The 22,249-nt window shown below is 55.3% G+C and overlaps 1 protein-coding gene across 10 annotated transcripts in view; it reads left to right on the forward strand.

Moving 5' to 3' along the window:
- Nucleotides 1-22,249, forward strand: part of ZMIZ1 (zinc finger MIZ-type containing 1) — a 240,283-nt gene that overhangs the window by 183,306 nt on the left and 34,728 nt on the right. For 9 of the 10 annotated variants that reach the window (XM_039477944.2, XM_039477943.2, XM_039477942.2 and 6 more), the window contains one exon: nt 20,054-20,198. In XM_039477944.2, the coding sequence (XP_039333878.1) occupies nt 20,054-20,198 (145 nt within the window). Of the gene's footprint in view, nt 1-14,374; nt 14,548-20,053; nt 20,199-22,249 lie in introns of all 10 variants that reach the window. The other variant, XM_074382472.1, reaches the window with a different exon arrangement.

A 22,249-nucleotide genomic window follows, 5' to 3' on the forward strand; every position in this document is an offset into this window, starting at 1 on the left:
GGGGTCTCACCTTGTCACTGACCTGCCTTGAGACCTCAGACAACGCCAGTAATTTAAACAAGCCCAAGGGAGCGCATGCTCCGTCCTCACCTGTGTATTCACATGTCAGCTCCGCTTATCCCACTGCAGCCGTGTGATAGGATGGGCGGGTCCCTCGTGAGGGGACCAAGGACCAGTGTGGGGACCAGGCTCCCCCAGAGCCCTCAGATTCCTGGTGACAGCAGCTGATATGCCCCCCTTCTGCCAGCCTCTGAGCCTCTGCTCATGCACCCTGGAAGGCAAGAGAAGCCGGATGACCCGGAGCTCTCTTGCACCTGGTGCCACCGAGGGCTTCAGTTGAGCTATCTTGGTTGCTCTGCAAAAGCCTCAGGACCGGGCACCATCTAGAGTTGGTGTATCTGGAACTAGAAAGTCTGTTGGCTGCTCCAGCTCTGCACTGAGTCTGGGAGGCACTGGTGTTAACCTAGGCTGAGTCAAGCCAGGCTGTGGGGTGACCCTGTGCCTGGCACCCCTCTCGGTACTAGCATTGGGAGGCGACTGATCTGGCCTCAGGGACTATGGCGATGTTCAGGGAGGAGGCTGCTGGTCCTTGCCTGCCAGGCAGACCTGCCCTCCCCAGGCCCCACCCTGGAGCCTTTGCTCTTGCTGTCCATCTCCTGGGGAGCCAGGTGTCTAGTGGAAAGATGAGGTTCCAAGCCACGGAGACCTGGACTCACATTCTATCCCTGCCACTTTATGGTCGCGCCGCCTTTAATTCTAAGCTGCAGTTTGCTGTGTTCTGAGACCACAAAGGTGATTACTGTTGAGTCCAGGGCTCTTCAGATCACAGCCTCACAGTCCTTGGTCTCAGAACCCAGAGGGAAGGGACCTCGTCTTTGTTGAGCATTTGTCGTGTGCCAGGCTTTGTAGGGCCCCGTGTGGGAGCCAGTATTCCCGTGTGCTAATTGGAGCTTATGTTTAGTGAATCGAAGTTATATGGGCCAGGCATGGTGGCTCATGCCTTAAATCCCAGCACTTTGGGAGGCCGAGACATGAGGATTACCTGAGCCCAAGAATTTGAGACCAGCCTGAGCAACATGGCGAGGACTCATCTCTACTAAGAATCAAAAAAATTAGCCAGAGGTGGTGTGATGCACGCCTGTAGGAGGATAGCTTGAGAACAGGAGATGGAGGCTGCAGTGAACCATGATCACACCGCTGCACTCAGCCTGGGTGGATAGAGCGAAATCCTATCTTTAAAAGAAAAAAAAGAAAAAGGTTAAATGAAATTTAAACTCAGCTCCTCAGTGGCACTGGCCACACATCTGGTGTGCAGTAGCCCGTGTGACCCCTGCCTCCTGTTTTGGGCAGCACAAATCAACATTTCCGTTACTGCAGAAATTCCGTTGGCCAGCGCTGTGCTGTTACCATCCCATTTCATAGGTGTGAAGTTGAGGATGGGGAGCAATTATCATGCGTAGGGTCTCAGCTGGATGAGGCAGAGTGGGACATAAATCTGTGCCCATCAGTGCAACATAGCTTTCAGCTCCAAGGTTCTAGGCTCTCCTTTACCACCCAGCCCAGAGACCTCCCCTTTCACGAGCCTTCTGTGAGCTTCTACAGGGCATAGACTGTTTTCTCTGCACCCTGGTGCTCAGCCCAAGGCCTGCCCCAGGGCAGGCACTTTGGGGTGAGTATCTAAAGTGGGTGATAGAGGGAATGACTGAATGAACATAGTCTGCTGAAACTTTGGGGCGAACTCACTCCCCTCCTGGTAGAGCTAATGTGGGGAGGGCAGAGCCAGCTGCTGAGGAGTGATGGATGGCCCCTCTCCCAAGATAAATGTGGCAGTCAAGGTAATCGGATTGTGTGTGACGGTCTAATTTGTAGGCGAGGGGAGGAAGCGCCCAGCCATGCCTCGCCCCAGCCACCCGTATTAGTTTAATCAAATGCCCAGTATCTAAATGACTGGGCCCAAGTGATGGATGATGTGAGCTTTGTTAAACGCTGTTGCCCTGTCGAGCCAAACTTCCTAAGGCCCTGCCCAGCTCCTGGACTCTTTAATTTGTTTTTTCTTGCTTGGTTATCTCTGCATGGGGCAGAGAAGGGGGGCTAGGGCTCTTCTGTCTATCTTTAAGCCTCTGGTTTTTCGTGGAGGAAGAGAAGGGAGAGGAGGCCAGACCTGGGGCAGGAGTGGGAGGGAGTTACCTTATGCCTCTTCTAAGAAGCCTTCTCGGATCACTGCGCAGACTTGGGGAACGCAGCTCCCCGGAACCCTTCAACTGGGCTTGACTGGGCACTGGGTGGCTTCTGGTCCATGCAGACTCACCTCACCCTGTGCTTGTCACTCCATTAATGGAGGACATTCTTCCATAGGAAAATTTATCAAGTTTCCCTAATGGTTAGTGCTTGTTTTTGTTTATTGAGAATTTTCCCCAACCCCCGGATCATGAAGATTTTCTCTATTACCTTTTTTTTTTTTTTTTTCTGAGATGGTGTCTCGCTTAATCGCCTAGGGTGGAATGCAGTGGTACCATTGCAGCTCACTGCAGCTTCCGCCTCCCAGGTTCAAGTGATTCTCCTGCCTCAGCCTCCTGAGTAGCTGGGATTACAGGCACTCACCATGCGTGGCTAATTTTGTATTTTTAGTAGAGACAGGGTTTCACCATGTTGGCCAGGCTGGTCTCGAACTCCGGACCTCAAGGGATCTGCCCACCTCGGCCTCCAGAAGTGCTGGGATTACTGGGATTACACATGTGAGCCACTGTGCCCAGCCTCTCCTCTGTTATCTTCTAGACAGTACATTGTTTTGCTCCCCTTCTCTCCATACCCCCCACCTGCCTTTTTTTGGTCTGTGGTGTAAGGTAAGGGTCAAGTTTCCGGTCTGGTCATTCTGAGCCCTGAGTGTCTGCTGTGTGCCCCAGACAAAGCCGGGTCCTAGGAAGAGACAAGAGATGAAACAGGCAGAGGCGTGACAGTGAGTTTGAGTTTGAAACAGCATGCGTATTCTGCCAGGCTTTGTGTACCTACAGTGCCCTGCCTTCCGCCAGTGTTCACTGTCGCCCAGCGTTCATTGTGCCAGGCATTGTTCTAGGCGTGGAGGATGTGCTGGCGAATGCAGCTCATGGAAACCCCAGCCCTGGTAGAGCTTTTGTTCCAGTGTGGAGGGAGGGGAATCAGGACTTTAAAAGCAGGTGGCGATAGGTGCTCCGGAGAGCGTTGAGGCAGGGGCTGAAAATAGAGGGAGTCGATGGTGGGGAGGTATTACAATTCGTAAACGGGAAGGTCAGGGAAACCCTGGCTGAGTGAGGATGAGGAGGTGAGAGAGTGAAGCACGTGGCTGTCCAGGGCAAGAACCTTCCAGGCAGAGGCAGCACAGTCCCTCGTAGGTGCCAAGGATAGAATAACCCTGGAAGGAAAAACCCAAAACCAGCAGCAGTGGTTCCCTTTTGGAAACAACAGCGACAGGGAGGCGTCAAGGAGACTGTGTTTTTCAACGCACGCCTTTTATTCGACTTCTGTATATTTCTAATCACGTGCCCATATTACCTCTTCAAAATAGCATCTCAAAGTTAAGAAATGGAACAGTGAGGTGGAATCATCGGATGTAATGGGAAAGCTGGGTTTGGAGGCTGGGGAAACGTTAGCTTTATAAGGAGAATGGATTTGTGTAGTACTTATGCAAATGAAAAGTAATTGTATTAATTAAAACTATAAACAGATCCCACCCTGCTGTCTTCGCTGGTTGTCCTTGGGTAGGTTTCTCAACCTCTCTGAACACTAGTTTCCTCCTATCAGATCAGGCTTCTGGTACCCACAGGATTATCAGGGAAATGAACCGAGAGAGTGGACGTGTCTCGTTTCTGCTTAGCCTGCAGTTGACCTTCCTGAGGACACGTCCCTGCGTGACCTGGCTCTCTTCAGGGCAGAGAGAGACTATATCCCTATCATCAGATTCTCCAGGGGCTCGAGACCCCAGGAAGGCCCAGACTCTGCACTCCAGCTCCTCCAGGGGTAGTTGGGTGTGCTCCAGACCCCCAGGCTGAGCGCCATGCAAGACCCCGTGGCCCTTCTGGGTGGTTGGAGGCCCCTCCAGCTCACACTTGCCCAACTGGTGCCCACTCGGCTCAGGCCAGCTGGTCACCCAGCCCCTGTGCCCCTCCCGGCCCCGTGTTTCCGTCCCTCTCTTTGCATGCTGTGTTAATTTTTCATGGCCTCCATCAGAGGCAGAAGGCAGAGAGCTGTTTTCTGCAGGGAGAGAGCAGGCGCTGGAGTGGGAGGAGGGAGAGAGCTGCGTGCTGATTAAACACTGCAGAGGCCTAAACAAATGATAGCTCCCTCCCCCAGCTGCTCTGGAAGAGAAACAGGGAGCCGGGCCTGAACTGCAGATGGCCCAGGCTGCTGTCTGTCCCCCACCTACCTGGGGCTGCTTCCTAGAGCCGACAGTGAGGCGGAGCCTGCAGGACCTAATTCAGTTCTTACAGCCACTCTGTGAAGCGGGCTGCAAGGCAGAGGGCTGGGGGACACCAGCAAGGGTGTTACTGAGAGCTGCTGGGGGTGGGGGACAACAGTGTCCTCTCAGAGTAGAGGCTTTAATTAGACCACACATGCAAAGTGCCTAGGATAGTACCTGGTCTGAATCAAGTTCTCCATCCATAACCACTGTCAAGGTTACCTTGTTAAACCGTTAGGGCACTGAGGTGAGACAGGTTTGCATGCAGGTAAAGAAACAGACGTGCACACAACCCGCCAGGATCACATGGTTTATAACTAGTGGATAAAGCCAGGGCTCCATGTGCCTGACTCCCTTCCAAGTGTTCTGTCTCCTATCTCATAGGCCAGGGAGAGAGAGTTCAGGGTCAAACCTCCAGAGCTTTGAATGCAAAGGTCAGGGGAGGTCCACAGCAGTATCAGAATGTTTGCCAAGCACATGCTTCTGCTGGCCCTAAGAACTTGCTTATGTCCTGAACCCAGAAGGGAGAAAAATGGTTCCCCCCCATCTTGTTCATGGAGTGACCGAGCACCTACATCTTGCAGGCACTGAGCTCGTCCCCTGGTCTCGAGCAGTGGTTCTCAAAGTGGAGTCCCCAGGTCAGCAGCATCAGCAGCACCTGAGAACTGGCTAGAAATGCATTCATTGGCCCCACCCCAAACCCAGTGAATCAGAAACCCCACTAGGGGTGGAGCCCAACATGCTTGTCTTTTAACAAGCCTTTCAGATGATTCTAATGCATGGGCAAGATTGAGAACCCCTGGCCTGGAGGCCCAGGTTGCAGTGAATCATTCAGCCCTGCTCTGGGACAGCACCATCCAGACATCACCCCAGGTGTGTTACACTGAGTAACAGGTGCAGCCAGGAAGCAGCAGATGTAAATGGCATTCTTATAAACCATTCTGATTTTCATTGCAACAAGGCAACTGGATATTTAAAGAAACCTCACAGAGAACCATTTCATCAGGTAAAGACTCTTCTACAAAAAGAGAAATTCCCTCTCATTTCCTCCCGCCCCTCAGTGTTCTATAAATTCAGTCCCTATCTCAGGTTGTCTTGAACGGCGTGTGCTTGTACATGACTAAAACCAGTAGCTGGCATGCTAAAGGAGTGACACGTATTCTCCAGAACGTACAGGGACCCCTGCAGCTGGGAAGGAGGGCCCAGAGCGATGAACGGAGGCCAGTCTGGTGTTGGGCCAGCCAGTGGACATCTACTGGGCAATCTACTGGGCACTTGGACAGGGTTAATAGCAGCCAGGCATGGGTGATTTCCAGGGCTGCCAAGCCTCCATACTCTGGATTTCTTAGAAAAGAAATGGAATGCCCGATTTGGAAGTCAAGACATAGAAACATGTAATATGCCAGCCATCAGCTGCTCCTGCTGGATGAATGGATAAGAGGGAAAACCCTACCACGGGTTGTGGATAGAGAACCCACCTGAAGGTTGTCATCTCCCATAGCACGGGACCAGGAGGGAGCACCTAAATACCACCACATGTGCCTGCGGTGGCGGAGACAGGCGTTTACAACACCTGTTTCCAGAGTGGGTGCAGCTGGCGTGGAGCCCGGCCTTGCAGCTCCGGTCTTTACCGGGTTTAGACCTTAGGAGCACTAGCTCAGAGTTGGAGGAAGGACTCGCCTTCTGCATTTCTTGCATTGGGAACCTGAGAGTTTTGGCAGTTAACCAAGTCAGTGAGGTGCAGGGTAAGCAGGGAAGGGTGGGTGGAGTGAGGGTGCAAATGGTTGCAGGCGATATGGTGGGGTCTGGTCAGCAGGATCACCCAGCAAAGCACAGCCCACCCCGATCCTTCTCCTGCCCCTTGTTACCATGGCATATATCCCCTTACTCACGCTTCAAGTCTGGGAAGCTTTGCGGGTGTTTTCTTTATAAGAAACAGTGATGCCTTAGGATCACCACCTCCCCACGGCTGTCTCAGCACTGGACTGCCAGGACAGAGTCCGTACTCTGGTTTCATGAGCACAGGCTGGGTGGAATCAAACCACTTGAGGAGTCCTGGGGGTTATCACCAGGAGGAAAAACCAAGGGCTTGGAATTGGACACTAAGGACCCAGGTCAAATCGAGGGAGTACACCACAAGGCCTCTCAGTGCTCAAACTCATGGTCTCTTGCCATCCATTAAGGCCAGACAGCCATGATGTGTAGACCCCAGGGTCTTTTTGACCCTAGGAAAGGCCCAGCCTCACCCCAACCACTCCTCCTTATGCTGGGTGGGAGAGGACGCGGCTAAAGTGTCTGTATCCAGCTGGGAAGGGTAAGGAGGGGAACCTCCTCAGAAAAGTAAATTACGCAGGGAAGAAATTGATTCCCATAGCCCTCCTTACCCTTCCAGCTCCTTGAGAGCCAGCAACGGGCAGTGGTGTTTAGCCCCGAGGAAAAAACTACATGCAGAATGGAAAGCACACGCTTGGAGTGGCTCCTGCTGGAATGAGAGCTGGAGTGCAAGCTCCTGCTTCGAGGGTGTGGAGGGTGCGGCTCAGTTCTCATCTTGCAGATGCACTGGGAGTGTTGGCCCAGGCCAGCCTGGGGACTGCCTCCTCACCTCCCTGCATGGACCGACCTTTGCCACCTTGCCTCTGGGCTCGCCTCTGTCCTGCCCAGCAGTCCTTGGGGGCAAAATGGAGGTTGCGAGGCTCTCGGCAGTCACGCCTCACCACGGACACCAGTGCGTTATTGGGTATCTCTTGGCCTCAGTCTATCGCTGGAGGAGGGAGGACTGAGGTCCATTGCTGGGGTCCTGAATGTGGGGACTATAGCCACCCCCCCCACCTCGGGGCGCCTCTCCCCTCCTCAGCATGCTTGCTTTGCTGTCACTGCTGCCTCATTTCCCACTGAGGTGGTCTCGAGCTCCTCCACCCTTGCCCTGCCGCCAGCAAATTTTTAGCCCTAGGGTAAGGTGACGGAGGCCAGCCTTGGCCCTGGCCTATCACACACTCAGGAGTGCACTGAGGCAGAGGATCTCGTTCTCCAAGATAGGGGCTGTGACCTGTGACCCCCGGGGGGGCTTGTGAGGGTCTGAGAAACGAGGAAGTGTGAGCGAGCCAGCTCCTCGAAAGGGCACAGTACATGGTGATAGCCCCTGAGAGCACTTCTCAGCTGAAAGTGCACGGTAGGACTCAGGGGGCACTTTGCAGAAGCGTTTATTGGGGTACCTCCGAAAGGAAAGGGGCATTCCCTTTCTGTGGACAACACCCTCTTTTTTTTTTTTTTTTTTTTTTTTTTTTTTTTTTTTTTTTTTTTTTTGAGACGGAGTTTCACTCGTTACCCAGGCTGGAGTGCAATGGCGCGATCTTGGCTCACCGCAACCTCCGCCTCCCGGGTTCAGGCAATTCTCCTGCCTCAGCCTCCTACAACACCCTCTTGAGCTTGTTTTGGGGTGTCTTTGATGGCACCTGAGTTAGAGATGACAGTGTGAGGTGATAGGGAATTTCTGGGCTGGGGTTTTAGTGTGGCGTCTGTCCTGGGCCCGTGCTTCCTGCCCAGCCTCCACTGGGTGGGGCATGGCTAAACCGGTTTGGGAAACAGCCCTGACAAAACTAGCCCTGGCTGCTCCAAGGTTCCCTGGAGTTCAGTTCCCAGGATGAGTTCACACGCCTTGAGGCTCCCAGTTCCCAGCTCCTGCCAACCCAGACAGCCCTTGGGGACAGGGGGCGGGCGTGTGAGGAGTGTTCCTAGAGGGAGGGGCCGGCCGGAGGCCCTCTCTCAGGCCAGACTGGACCTCAGGACCTGAGACGGCAGGACCTGCCCAGCACAGGGAAGCAGGTAGGGCTGGGTGCGGTGGGTCGTGCTGCGGGCCTGCCTGTACATCCCGAGCCAGCTGCACCACTGAACTAGCAGGTCCCCACTATGTGCAGGGCCTGAGCGTGTGTGGGGACCGGGGGTTGGGGTGGCAGACGTGGATAGGGTTACCTGCAGCCCAGGCAGCAGCAGACAGCTCCTTTTTTTGCCTTTCTTACCCACAAGTGATGGTGATGGAGGCTTAGGGAGCGGAACGTGGGAGTGATCTAGGAAAACCAGGAGCAGCTGAGACTCAGTTCAGCTTAGTGCTGAGGCAGCAATACTATCAGTCTGCAGGAGAGTGAGATTTTTCCCCCAAGGAAAACCTATCTGATTTAGGTTCCGAGGACCAGCTGTCAGGGCCACCACACTCCACCTCACAACACACCCCAAAACTGATGTTTTCTACAACCAAGAAGGCCTAGCCCCTCAGCAGACCCAGCAGCTGAGACTGCAGGGTGCTCCCCACCCGTCCACTCTCCTGGGGCCCCATCACGCTCAGTCCTGCCTGCATCACCTGTCTGACCTCAGCGAATCCACTTGCCTCTCTGGAACCCCTTCTATCTGTAACCCCCGCCAGCGGGATGGACAGGCAGTCCACTCCAAGTGTGCAGACACACCGCTCACCCCACAGCTCCTGCCGGATTGAGAAGAGCTGGGAGTCTGGCCTGGGCCCTGAGAAACATGACCCTGCTTGGCAGCCAGGGCTGATTTAGGGGAACACAGCCTTCAGAGAGCAGTGCCCATCCCCTGTCTCTTACATGTGGTCCAGAGAGGGGAGGAAGTTGCCCACAGTCACACAGTAAGTTAAAGAAGCTGGGGTTGGCACTAAGTTTTAAGAATGGGAGGCAGGCGGGAGGTGCAGAGCTGTCTCTTGGGGACATGCCTGCTCTTAGACGTGACGTCACAGAATTACGGGCATGAAAGGGCGGCCTTCCTGTACCAACAGTGGGCAGGGCCTTTGTCCTGTGGAGTGACTGAATCACCTCTTCTTGGGCCTTGATTTCCCCTTTGTAAAATACAGGTAGTATCATCATGGGCAGGGGCCTAGCTGGGTCTTGGAAGGTTTGAATGAAGCAGGAAGAACCACATGGCTGGGAGAACCAAGAGGTTGTCTGTGTGTTCCCACAGTCTTGTTAGGTCCTCATCACCCGCAGCAGGGTGAGCCAGGCCAGAAGGGATGCCCCCTCTTACAGACGCGCACACGGCCCCGAGGCTGCACTGATAGTGCGGTGACCTCGCTAGAGCCAACCCTGGTCTCCTGGGGCCCAGCAGTCACTGCCCCTGGCCCGAGGACTGCGAGTCTCTGTGGTCATGTGCTTCCTGTGCTGTTTCCTCCTGGGAGGAGGTGACCCAAGAGAGCTGGCAGGGAGGGGGCCCCTTTTCCTATTTCTGGGGCACCCAAGCAGTGGTGAGTCTGCAGGCAGGAAGTCTGGCCCCAGAGCCCCAGCCTCCAGCCAGGCAGAGTCACAATTCTATGTCCAGTTCTGTTCTTAGGTCTCATGAGTCAGACCATTCGTTCCTGCTTTGAGCAAAGCAATCGGAGCAGCAATCCCAGCTCCTGCCTGCCTCCCACCACCTCCTCGACACAGTGGGGTGGGGCTGAGGAGGGGCTGGGGCTCTGCCCACTGCCCAGACCTCCCATGTGGCGAGGACAGCTGCAAAGTCCCTCCAGCCGCTGCACGCACACGCTCCAGAGGAGGAAGGGGTCTGGCTAGACCAGCCTCCTGGCCCTGTTGGGCCTGAGAGCAGAGTCAGAAGCAAGTGGCTGTCGGGGTGGCTCTGTGAGGGTCTAGGGTGTCTGGATGTGGACACAGTTGGATGCTGGGGAACACCCAGCTGTGGGGGAGGGGATGCTGTCTGCACCAGGGAGCACCCAGTATGAATGTGCGGTGTGAGGCTGAGCATCTGCATGATCTTCTTGGAGATGGGTGAGAGAAATTGTATCTGAGCAATTTTATACAGTACTTAGGTGGGGAGATGGGGCAGCCTCTCCATCCCAAGGGAACACGTGTGCTGCAACAACACTGCTAACGGTTTATTCCCATGTAATGCTTTCTACATACTTGGGATTGTGTCAACATTCTGTGTATACTAACATATTTAATCCTTGTGGTAACTTAGGTGGTAGGTGCGACTTATCCCCGTTTTACAGAACGGAAGACGGAAGCACAGAGAACTGAAGTAACTTACCCAAGACCACGCAGCTGCTACATGGCTGAGCTTGGAGCCTGGCTCCAGAGCTTGTGTTCTTGGTCACTCTGCCTCCTGGAGGCAGGAGGCTGCTTTCGGTTTCTAGGTGGGACTCTGATGTGAGATTTTCCATCTCTCCTATGTGGTGACAAAGCGTGGGTCCTTCCTCACCTTGTGGTTCCTCACACCAGGCCAGTGAGCAGGAAAGGTTCCTCTCAGTGTCTATCCATCTGAGATGAGATGAGGAGTCCAGGCCTGTGCTGACTCAAACCCCTGTATCTGCTGCACTCTCTCGCCCCTCCTGAGCCCTTACCACCCCTTCTTTTCTGTGCATGCCTACAGAACCCGGGGTCCTACGGATATTCAGGAAACCCCACTGCCTTGAACTCCCAGACTTCCTGGGTCTAGGTCCCAGAACCCTGTGTTTGGGAGCTGAAAGAGGAGGAGCAGAGAGGGTAGGGGGGCATGCAGCGCCCTCTCCAGGGAGGCCCAGGTGAGATGCTGGGAACATCTCACTAACAGGAACAGCAGCGCTGGCCCCTGAGCAGAGGACGAGCAAGGCTGTGGCTGGCCCCCACGCTGTAGGTACAGTTGCTGCTGTAAACGGCTTACCTTCTGTTCCCCGTGACTGGGGTGGCTGTGCATGTCACAAAACAGGTATCATGTGACTCAGTTGTAGGTTTCCTTTGATGACAGCACCAGTCTCTGGATACATCCCTGATAGGATTTCTTTCAGAGCCCTGTTTCTGAAGCTGGTCTCCTGCCCCCCAGGAATGGGGAGTTGCTGGTGGGTTTAAAGGCCACCGGGCACCAGGTCATAGATACTGCTCCGATTTCCGCATCTCTTGTCTGTCCTTGCCTCCCAGTCATCTCGGCTTATTGGGTTATTTCTAGCTGTGACTCATGTCAGCGTTGGCTGCGAATCATGTGCTAAACATCGTGCTGGGTGCCAGGGTTGTAGAAGTAAAGCCCCCGAATCCCATCGTGGCCCCAGGGGCTCATGCTGTCCCTCCAGAGCACCACAGCATCCCCCTGGGTAGCTCGGCTCAAGACTCCTGTCGGCATCCATCAAGTATCCACCATCTACCTGGCCCTGTGCAGCCTCTGGGGCAGGCATCCCCAAACTACGGCCCGCGGGCCGCATGCGGCCCCCTGAGGCCATTTATCCGGCCCCCCGCCGCATTTCAGGAAGGGGCACCTCTTTCATTGGTGGTCAGTGAGAGGAGCACAATATGTGGTGGCCCTCCAGCGGTCTGAGGGACAGTGAAATGGCCCCCTGTGTAAAAAGTTTGGGGATGCCTGCTCTGGGGACACAGTTTAAAAAGAGGTGATCAGAATGCATGGGTGGAAAAAGTTCTCTGACCGTCTTGCAGAGGGCAGGTTGGTGGGAGGCAGGTTTGGAGACAGATGACTGATGGTCTGCTGTTGTCATAATTCAGGGGAGCACCGGCAGGGCTGCAGAAGGTGATTGGGTTGGAGCAGGCAAGGAGCAAAGGGAACAGACTGCAGAGATCATCGGGATGTGAGAACCAGCGGTGGGACAGGGAGGGGCCCGTCTTCCTGAGGCAGCTCAAGGTCCTCCCTGGGATACCAGCGGATGAGGGAGCAGGAACTTGGGACATGTCAGAGAGGAAAGAAGAGGTGGGCTGAAGGGGCCCAGTGTGGGGGCCTGGCTCTCCTGCCCCTGACTCACCAGGCAAGTCCCTGTAGCTCCCATACCCAGCCCTCCCCACTGGGGAAGTGAGAGCGGCCCCGCTCTCACTGCTGCTGCCGCCTCCGAGGGTCTTGTGTGGCGTTTTATAAGCTCATGGGAGGGAAGCATCTGAAAACGTATCATTCATACTTCTATTGGAATAATGAACCCCTCTTGCCACCTGCCAGGGTTTGGTTTGAGGATGAGAGGGCCCTGATTCAAGACGCTGCCTCCTCTGCTTCACAGCACTTTCCTGGGCCGCCGTGTGCTGCCCCATCCCTGGAGGTCTCCTGGGTCTCAGAAGCACCCCTCCCAAGCCCCGCTCCCCCCACACACACTTCCTCTATTCTCCAGCAGCCTTGTAGCTGCGCTGATGCTCTTTGATACTTAGGCCTTTGTTTCATTTTGCGTGTGGTTTCCCCAGGCTGCTGTGCGTACGATGACTCTCCTGCCCAGCTGTACATCCAGGCCTCTGTTCCCTCCTCCAGATGGCCTTTCATCCCTCCCAGCTTCCCCCTGCGCCCCACTGCTGCTCTCATTCCTTCCTGACTGCCAGCTCTTACCGGGAGCAAGCATCTCAGCCCTCTCGCTGTCCACACCTTCCCCTACCTGGCTCCACCAGCAGCGCCTCTTTCCCTGTGGCTACCATGGCTGCCCTCTGCTTTCTTGCTCCTTTGCAAGCCAAGTACAGCCTGACGGGGATGAAGCCTTTTCCACGTGCCCAGGTGAGGGTGCCTGCTCCCCTTGATGCTCCAACACCTGACCCAATCGATGCTAACAAAGGCTAGTCACTTGGCCTGTCTGGACAGTGCATCCCCACCCTCCTCACCTGGTACCCAGGCGATTCCTGATTAGGGCTGCACTCCTTCTGCCTCCTGCCTCCTTATTTGGTCAGCCAGTCCTGGCCTCTGTGCTGCTGGGAGCTACAGGTACAGGGGCAAATACGGGGCCCGTTATTGCCCCTGGTGAGGGCACGCCTGAGCAAGCCAGGATGAGCTGTCCCCGGCTCTCCATTCAAGCCTGCCTTACCCGACATCTGGTTTTATTTCTTCCCCCAAAGGACAGACTGTATGGGGGCTGCTGGCTGTAGAGGAGTTGCTGGAAAGGTCTTGGGGAAGCAGATGTTGGGAAGTTGGCTTCTCCTCGGTTCCCTCCTCCCTGGTTCCCTCCTGATCCTCAGCCAGTGCTGGTTCACTCTCATTTCTGTTTCAGATGGGTGACCACAGGGTCACTGGCTGGCGCTGGCGCTGCCTTCGCCATAGCATCCTTGGTTGCAGCTGGGGCAGGGCCTTTAAACATATCCACTGGGTCCTGTTTATAGAAGATGCCACTCCTGGTCACACACCCCATTATTTTATATACCACTAGAGAGGGAAGAACACGCCGCCAATCACACCGTGGCACAGCACCACTGTAGGACGCCTGCTTCTTGTCGGTGATCTTGGTTTTGTCGGTGATCTTGGTTAAGTCACGGCTGGTGTGGAGTAGGAACCCTGGTGTCCCTGTGGCTTCCTGGAGAAGCTACAATGACTAGCACAGGCAGCAGGAGCATGAAGTCAACTGTCCCTTCTGTTGAGTTCAGCTGTGTCTTCTGCTGGCCCTTCAGAGCTGCTGCCTCCCTGCGTATGTGGCCGTGACTGTCTAGATCTTGGCTACTAAAAGCCAAGGTCCTAGAGGGGGTCAAGGGGGATGCTGGGCCTGTGTCTTGGGCTGTTCTGGGTTCTGGGGAACTGTCCCCACTACCCCCACAAAAGATGGCCGCTATTGAGGGCTGCTGTGGGAGACCCATGGGGTGCCCTAGGGAAAGAAGAAGGAATGCCTTCCCTCCAGGGCCACCAGCGCCTTGCCACCAGCTGAAGCAGAGGCACAGCTGCCTCCAAATGGGGAATTGATTTTTGCTTCCTGTGTCTCAGAGTAGGACACTCGATGTCCTCATTCTACCCCTAGGCAGCTTGGAGGGAGGCAGGGGAACGTGTGCTGAATGAGCACGCAGGCCTGCTCACCTGCTCAGGGCCCCTACCATCTCCATGAACTTCTGGAGCTTCATGCCTGCCCAGGCCCTTGTCTCGCCCTCTGCTCCGTGATCAGAAGCAGAGATGCAAGGTCCCAGGACCACCCTGTTGGTCACTTCTCTGCTGACTGAGGCAGTAAGGCCCGCTGTGGTGTAATGAACACATGCAGAGCTTCGACTGTGTGCCTGCCTCCCCTGTGCTTCACAGAGATAACGCAGTCCCATCTGTATGGCTGCCCTAGGAGATGAGGAAACTGAGGTGCAGGAAGATGAAGTCCCTTGCTCAGGTGTCACACAGTCACAGGGACAACTGGGATCAGGTCTTGTGGGTATGTTTCAGGCTATGCCTCCGCAGCTCTCCCAGTGTTATGGGATGCAGAGGTGAGTACGGGGTTGTGGGGATTGGTGATGGTCCTTGGCCCTCTGCCCACTCTGCACGCTTTCTGCCTTCTGCTTGGATACCACTGGGATGGGTTGGCAACACTAATTTACACTCCATATCCACTCTATGAAGCAGGCAGCTCCTGTTAATCCCATTGTATAGATGGGAAACTGGAGGAAGCACCCTTAGAGATGAACCTTGAAGATGTGAAAGCTCTGTAAGGAAAGAGGCATGAAATTGTGAGGTGTCTTTTGGGGCCAGCACATAGAGAGGTGGGCCTGGAGCCTGCTGGGCAGAGGGGGCTTACGAATAAGAGACCACCGCCTCTCTGGAAGACTCTTTCTTGCCTGCTACAGGCAGAACACACGCAGCGCTGACGAGTACTTCGTGCTAACTGCACGCCAGACACTTTTAAGCACTTTGTAGGTGTTAATGTCATCCAATAGCACGATAAGGCCAGGCTTAGTGGCTCACGCTTGTCATCTCAGTACTTTAGGAGGCCAAGGTGAGCAGATTGCTTGAGGCCAAGGGTTCAAAACCAGCCTGGCCAACATGGCAAAACTGTCTCTACCTAAATATTTTTTTTACGTGTGTAACATTAAAAAAAATTAGCGGGGCATGGTGGCACACAACTGTAGTCCCAGCTACTCAAGATGCTGAGGCACAAGAAGGGCTTGAATGCAGGAGACAGAGGTTACAGTGAGTCAAGATCAAGCTACTCCACTCCAGCCTGGGCAACAGAGCAAGACTGTCTCAAAAAATAAAAATCAAAAGCACAAAAACCGTAAGGGGTAAGGATTAACATTTGGCAGATAAACTGAAGCCCAGAGAGGTTGTGTCATTTACCCAAGGTCACATAGCTGTGAAGGGAATAATAAGGTTTCGAATCCAGACTTTCAGAGTCCCTTGCCCTGAACCACAGGGTGGCAGCTGCCTGCTGAGGTCAGGAGAGATGGGCGCCGGGGCTTCCTCCCAGCCTGCGGAGCTTTGCCTGTCATCCTAAGTGGTGGGGGTCGTGTGAGGGTTCAGCAGGGACGACGGCCTCACCTGCTTCACCGCAGTACCACCAGCACACAGTAGGTGCTCAGCAGCCGTTTGTTGAATGAAGGTTGGTTGAGTGATAGAACACCTTGATGCCGAAAGTGAGAATGGATCGAGGTGAGGGAGTCTGGTCACGAGGATCAGTTTGGAGAGATGGGGGAGCCCAGTGGGTTCACTTAATAGACGGATGGGGTGGTGCATGCTTGCACGTTTTATGCTGAGACACTTGAGGGGTGCTTAGAAATCTGGATTAAGGCTCAGCATTGGCAGTTGGGGTCTGGGGCGATTCCCTGGTGCGGCACCAGCCCCTGGACAAGCTGGAGAGGATGACAGGGGATGGGGCTTGGTGAGGAGCCTAAGAGCCCAGTTTCTGGGATACCTGCACCCAGCTCAGCACCTGCTTGTTAAGAGCCTGCTGCCGTGAGTGATGGCAGGGAGGGGATTTGTTTAGGGGTCAGAAGCGGTGCATTTCCAGCCGGTTGTGCCTCTGTTTCTCCTCCCCCAAAGAAGACAGTTCCCCATCAGAGATCTTGCTGGAGGAAAGGGGCAGTGGGTACTGCCATAACCACACCATCAGCTCCAGGAGGGGGTGGTCCCATGGACCTCCTGTAGCCAGCTCCACAGGCCCCCTCCTGACCCCGACCCCCTTTCTGTGGCTGAACTTCTGCTCCCAATAGCCCCTCCCACTTCTTCGTTTCTTTTCTTTTTTCTTTCTTTCTCTTTTGGGGGGAATGGAGTCTGTCTGTTGCCCAGGCTGGAGGGCAGTGATGCAATCTCAGATCACTGCAGCCTCCACCTCCTGAGTTCAAGCAATTCTTGTGCCTCAGCCTCCTGAGTAGCTGAGATTACAGGTGCCAGCTACCACGCCTGGCTAATTTTTGTATTTTTAGTAGAGACAGCATTTCACTATGTTAGCCAGGTTAGTCTCGGACTCCTGACCTCAAGTGATCTGCCCACCTCAGCCTCCCGATGTGCTGCGATTACAGCTGTGAGCCATCACGCCCAGCCCCTGCTTCTTGGTTTCTGACAGGCAGAAGGCCTCCCCATGTTGACACCCCAGATTGGAAGGGGCCCAGAAAGTTTTCGCAGTGGAGCTACAATTCCTCTCCACACCCCTTGGCAGGCTTTGGAGTATCTCACTGCCAATTGCTTAGCCCCTCGGAGGGTGGCCGTGGGTCTAATGGCATTCACCGACAGCTGTGCAAGTGATGTGTACATGGGGCTTCGGCCGTGGGAGCACCAGGCAGGAGGCCAATTGTCGCCTGTCAGCAGGAGAGAGGCAGTCACGTGTACTGGCCAAGGCTGTCCTGGGCCCACGCATGCTGTACTTTATAAATGAGGAAAGGGACATTGAGTTCTAGCTGCTGTTTTAATTTAAAAGTTGGAGCCCTCTGTATGCAAAGGGGCCTTTGGGTCCAGCCCTCTTACCACCGGTAAGTGGGGCCCACGGGACAAAGAGACAGGCTGGCCATGTTGGTTGTCCAGGCAGAAGGCACTCCTGACCTTCCCTGCAGCAGAGAGGGGCTCAGGTCAGGACTGAAATTGCCCTTCCATTGCCTGGTATGCTCTGTGCACACCACACCAGGTCCTCCTGTCTCTCCCACTCACCCGGGGACTATTTATGCTGTCCTAGCAAGTGCACAGACCAAAGGCATGCAGGTCAGAGAGGCAGGCAGGCCAGACCCGCCTAATCAGAGCAGACAGGGTTCCCGGTACAGAATGTGTGAGTGATGGCCAGGATCCAGGCGCAGCCAGACGCCCGCCCAGCTGGTGTCACTCTCTGTCCTTGCGTAATCCCCTGCCTGCCTCTGTCTGTTCCTGCCGGCCCTCCTGGTTCTCTGACAGTGCCCAGACTCCCTTTTTGGCTGCGAATTCCCGTGTGTTGCCACGTTTTCCTCAGAACAACTTGTGTTGGTTTGCGCTACGAGGAAGAGACACACAAGGCCCACCGCCCCGCATGGGGCTGCCAGCATGGCCTCTGCGCTCACCAGCCTCAGGGGTGAGGGGTGGTGCCTCCCCATCCTTTCACCACCTCTTGGTTGTAGGAGCATGGCCTTTGTGGCTGTCTGATCCACATATCATGCCTGTTTGTGGCATGCCAGACTGTACAGCCAGGCCCTGCCGCGCAGCCAGCCTGCCTTTATTCCCTTTATGGAAACCACTCCTCTAGGGGCAGGAGGACAAGGGCTGTCCTTGGCCGAGCAGGGGGTGGCCCGTGACATTGGAGGAAAGCCCTGATTTCCCCCGGGGTGCCTCCGCCCCCTGCATGGCGGGCCAGCCCCCAGGAGGAGCGAGGGTTGGGAGGGGTGGGGTGGGCAGCAGGCGGCACCATCTGCGGCCGTCCTTTGTGCTGGCAGTGGAGCGATCCCTCCATCGCTGCAATCCAGTGGGCCTCGTGCTTGGAGTGCAAATGAGTTTCCAGATGCCCAGTGCCCCACACAAGAGGCAGTACCTAGGGGCCTGGGAGAAGGATGGAGCGGGCTGGAGGCTAGTTTTTGTCTGTCCTGGCCTCCCTGAATAGGCTGCCTCTCCAGCTGCAGCAGATGTGTGCTGGACGCCCCCATAGGGGTATTTGCCAGTTTCTGGGCAGATGTACATGCCAGGGGAGAGTGCCTCTTCTCTGATACTGTCCTCCCTTTGAGGGTGGCAGCAAGGTGACCCCACAGAATACATCTTTTACGACTTAGCTCATCTACCGGGCCCACTCCTGGAGGGAGAAGCAGGGGCCCCCTGGGGGACCATAGCCTCTGCTCGCCTCCTTGGTTGGACGTCTTTGTGCACCACACAAGCTGAGCAAATGGAGCAAGTGGCCCTGGCATCTTCTCGGGGCTTTGGGCTGACAGAACCCTGTCTGGGCGGCTCAGGGTGGCAGTCTGCCCAGCCACTCCTGTCATCGTGCATATGGGTGTCTTCCACCACTGCCAGCTGAACATGGTGACACAGAAGATGCCTCAGGGGTTCCTTATTGACTCAGAGGGGCTGGGGGCCATGAACACCTAGGATTTTGCCTTCTGAAGGCTTTCTTCTCCTCCCCACCTTCTGGTCCAGCCTCAGGCTCTACCACCAGGGCGTGGGACCAAGGGCAGGAGCACTGTGTCTGTTCCTGCCAACTCTGGCTGTGGTTACTGTGAGCAGCTTTGCCTGCCCAGGCCCCGTCTGCTCATCTGTAGAATGAGGATAATAATAGCTAATGATGTCCTGGATGGTCGAGAAAAAAGGGTGCAGAGGCACGTTTTGCAGCGTCCAGATGGGAGCCCCTTGAAATGCAGAGTCGGCTTTGCACCCAGCCGCATGCTGAGCAGTTGTGATTCAAAAGATGCCTGGCCACTCTTGCCCATTGACTGCTTCCAGAACGCTTAGATCACTCAGCAGGAGTAGGGCCTCGGCTGAGGTGTGGCCACCCTTCATCCAGCAGTCCCACAGACCCAGCAGTTCCCTATCTGTCCCTCCCTGCAGCCTGGGAGGAAGCCAGGGCAGGAGTCATTACTCCTTTTGACCTCCAGGTAAACTGAGGCTCAGAGAGGGTCTTGTGGGCTTCTGGAGTCCAACAGCAAGAGGGTGACGGAGTGCAGCCTTCCAGTTACCCCAGCCCCCAGCTTCGTCATGCACTTCAGGAGGACAGGCCAGCTGAGACACGCTGGCCAGAGCCCAGGCTGAGACACGCTGGCCCAGGGGGCGCTTTTGGCTCCTGTGGCCACATAGGGACAGTGAACAATGAAAGAAAATGGCAGTTTTCCCTAGCCCCCAGTTCACGTGGAGCTCTCTCAGCCTGGACATGCACAGCTGCTCCAGGTTCCTGCCTTGGGCACCCCTGGCTATCTCCTGCTTGGCACCTTGCCACCCCAGCCACCCTCTGCTCTGGACACCCTTTGTCTCCCCACGCATTTGTGCGCAGCAGAGCAGGGACCAATTGTGGGTGTGACCAGGAGGTGTGTGCTAGGGGACAGTTTCTGGGCGAGAGTTTCAGGAACAGCCCTTCAGACGCTCCTGGGTTGTCAACAGATTCTAAGAAGGCTACAGATTTTGTTCAAACCTTGTGATTTTTGAACCACGTTTCCCCTCTGATCAAAGTGCGAGGGGGTGGCGGGCAGCTGCTGAGCTTGCCCTGACTCACGGTCTGTGCCAGGCCCCCTCGCCCCTCCGGTTTGCCCTTGGCACCATCTCTGCCACCCCTCCCATCATCCTGACTCTCCCCCTCTTTGCTGCCTCCGACCAGTACATCCCGCATTCGGCCATTACAACAGGCCCTCCTCTGACCGGCTGATAATGACAAGGGTGTCAGTCCCATTTTACAGTTGAGAACACTGAGGCCTCCCAAGAAGGCCGAGTGAGTCTTCTGCTGTCACACGAATCTGGGAGCAAAGCCATCATGGATAGCACCCAGTCTGGGAAGGGCGGGGAGGGATCTTGGTGTGGCAGGGTGTGATGAACAAGCACCCACTGACCGTGATGTCCTTCCTGCAGCCCTGCTGTCCTCCTGGTGTGAAGAGCTCGGCCGCCTGCTGCTGCTCCGACATCAGAAGAGCCGCCAGAGTGACCCCCCTGGGAAACTCCCCATGCAGCCCCCCCTCAGCTCCATGAGCTCCATGAAACCCACTCTGTCGCACAGGTAAGTGGGTAGGTGCCATGGGGGCAGGCGCTGAGCAGACAGCCTTGGGTCTCAGATCTCCTTGGACGTGTCTCTGGGTTAGGCCCTCTGCAACCGTAAGGATGCTGCATTTGCTAAGGCGCGGTTGTTTTTACGTCTTCGTGGGCGAGCCCTGCTTCTCCCTCTCAAACAGGTTAAAAGCACTGAGTTTGTCACTTTGATGGGGGCTGTTTTTCCTCAGATTCTAGGCATCTGGCAAAATGTTAGGAATTCTGAGCTCAGCACCTTCCCTCTTTCTTGACCAGGGTGTTGGGCAAACCCAGAGAAACCAGGGGTTGACAGGGGTCTCAGGAAGGCCCACGGGGCTGGTGGCTTCAGCCAAGATGGGGACAGAACCAGCCCAGGCCAGCCACCCTGGAGCCAAGTGACACTGGGCTGGGTCCACCAGAAGCCCAGGGTCACAGGCAGGAATGGGCTTGCTGGAGGCCGCCAGCACCAAGGGATTGTCCAGTCCACCTGCGCCAGCCTCAGAAGGAGCACGTGGCCAGGACTGGCAATTCCTCCAGTTAATTATCTTTCGAGTCCCTTGCTGAGCTGGGGATGCTCTCTCTGAGCGCTCTGCAGGCTGACCCTGCAACAACAGGGCCTGTCATGCTGTCTGCTCTCCCCTTCGCGTGTCCCCGCTAATGATCAGGAGGGGCATTTGCAGTCAGCGCGCGGCTCTCATTATCCAGCCTGACTGAGGGACCCGCAGCCCAGAGCACGCCGCAGGCAGACCTGGGTCGCACCATCGAGGCGCTGCCAGGAGCTCGGGTGTCAGCCGCGCTTTACAAATCGAATTAGAGGCTTGTTGACTTTCTGAGCTGGAAAAGACCTTAGCGCTCATCATGTCCAGTGCCCTGCCTGGGCCCCCTGACATGCGGTTGCCTGCCTCAGTCATAAGCCCTTTGTACCATTGCCAGCCCACCACCACCCAGGGTGCTGCCTCCTTGGATCCTGGGTCTGGTTGCTGAGCAGATCCAAGCCTCCCTTCTGTGGCAGTGTTTCTTAGTGCATTTTCACAGGATAATTTTTTCTTATTTTCTTATTAACGTTATTGTTTTTGAGACAAGATCTGGTTCTGTCACCCAGTGGCTCAGTCTCCGCTCACTGCAGCCTCCGCCCCCTGGGCTCAAGTGATCCTCCCACCTCAGCCTCCCAAGTAGCTGGGACCACAGGCATGCACCACCACCCCGGCTACTTTTTTGTATTTTAATAGAGAGGGGGTTGCCCAGGCTGGTCTCGAACTCCTAAGCTCAAGCAAGCCACCTGCCTCGGCCTCCTAAAGTGCTGGGATTGTAGGTGTGAGCCACCATGCCGGCCTATTATTTTTAAAAGACAGAGTCCCACCCTGTTGGACAGGCTGGAATGCAGTGGCTTTCTCGTAGCTCTCTGCAGCCTCGACCTCCTTGGCTCAAGCGATCCTCCTACCTCAGTATCCTGAGTAGCTGGAAGCATAGCCGCATGCCACTACACCTGGCTATTTCTTTTTAATTTTTTTTTTTTTTTTTTTTTTTTTTTTTTTTTTTTTTTTGAGATGGAGTTTTGCTCTTGTTATCAAGGCTGGAGTGCAATGGCGCGATCTCGGCTCACTGCAACCTCCGCCTCTTGGGTTCAGGCAATTCTCCTGCCTCAGCCTCCTGAGTAGCTGGGATTACAGGCACGCGCCACCATGCCCAGCTAATTTTTTGTATTTTTAGTAGAGACGGGGTTTCACCGTGTTGACCAGGATGGTCTCGATCTCTTAACCTAGTGATCCACCCGCCTCTGCCTCCCAAAGTGCTGGGATTACAGGCTTGAGCCACCGCGCCCGGCCTCTTTTTAATTTTTTTGGAGATAGCATCTCACTCTATTGCCAGGCTGGTTTTGAACTCCTGGGTTCAAACAATCCTACCACCTCAGCCTCCCAATATGCTGGGATTACAAGCATGTGCCAGTGCACGTGTCTGACACAGTAATTTTTCATGGTGCAGGACTTTGCAGGCATTTAGCGTCTTGGTCCCTGCCCTCTCCATTGTCTCTCTCTCTCTCTC

This window comes from Saimiri boliviensis, chromosome 12 (assembly GCF_048565385.1).
Source record: "Saimiri boliviensis isolate mSaiBol1 chromosome 12, mSaiBol1.pri, whole genome shotgun sequence".
Lineage (NCBI taxonomy): Eukaryota > Metazoa > Chordata > Mammalia > Primates > Cebidae > Saimiri > Saimiri boliviensis.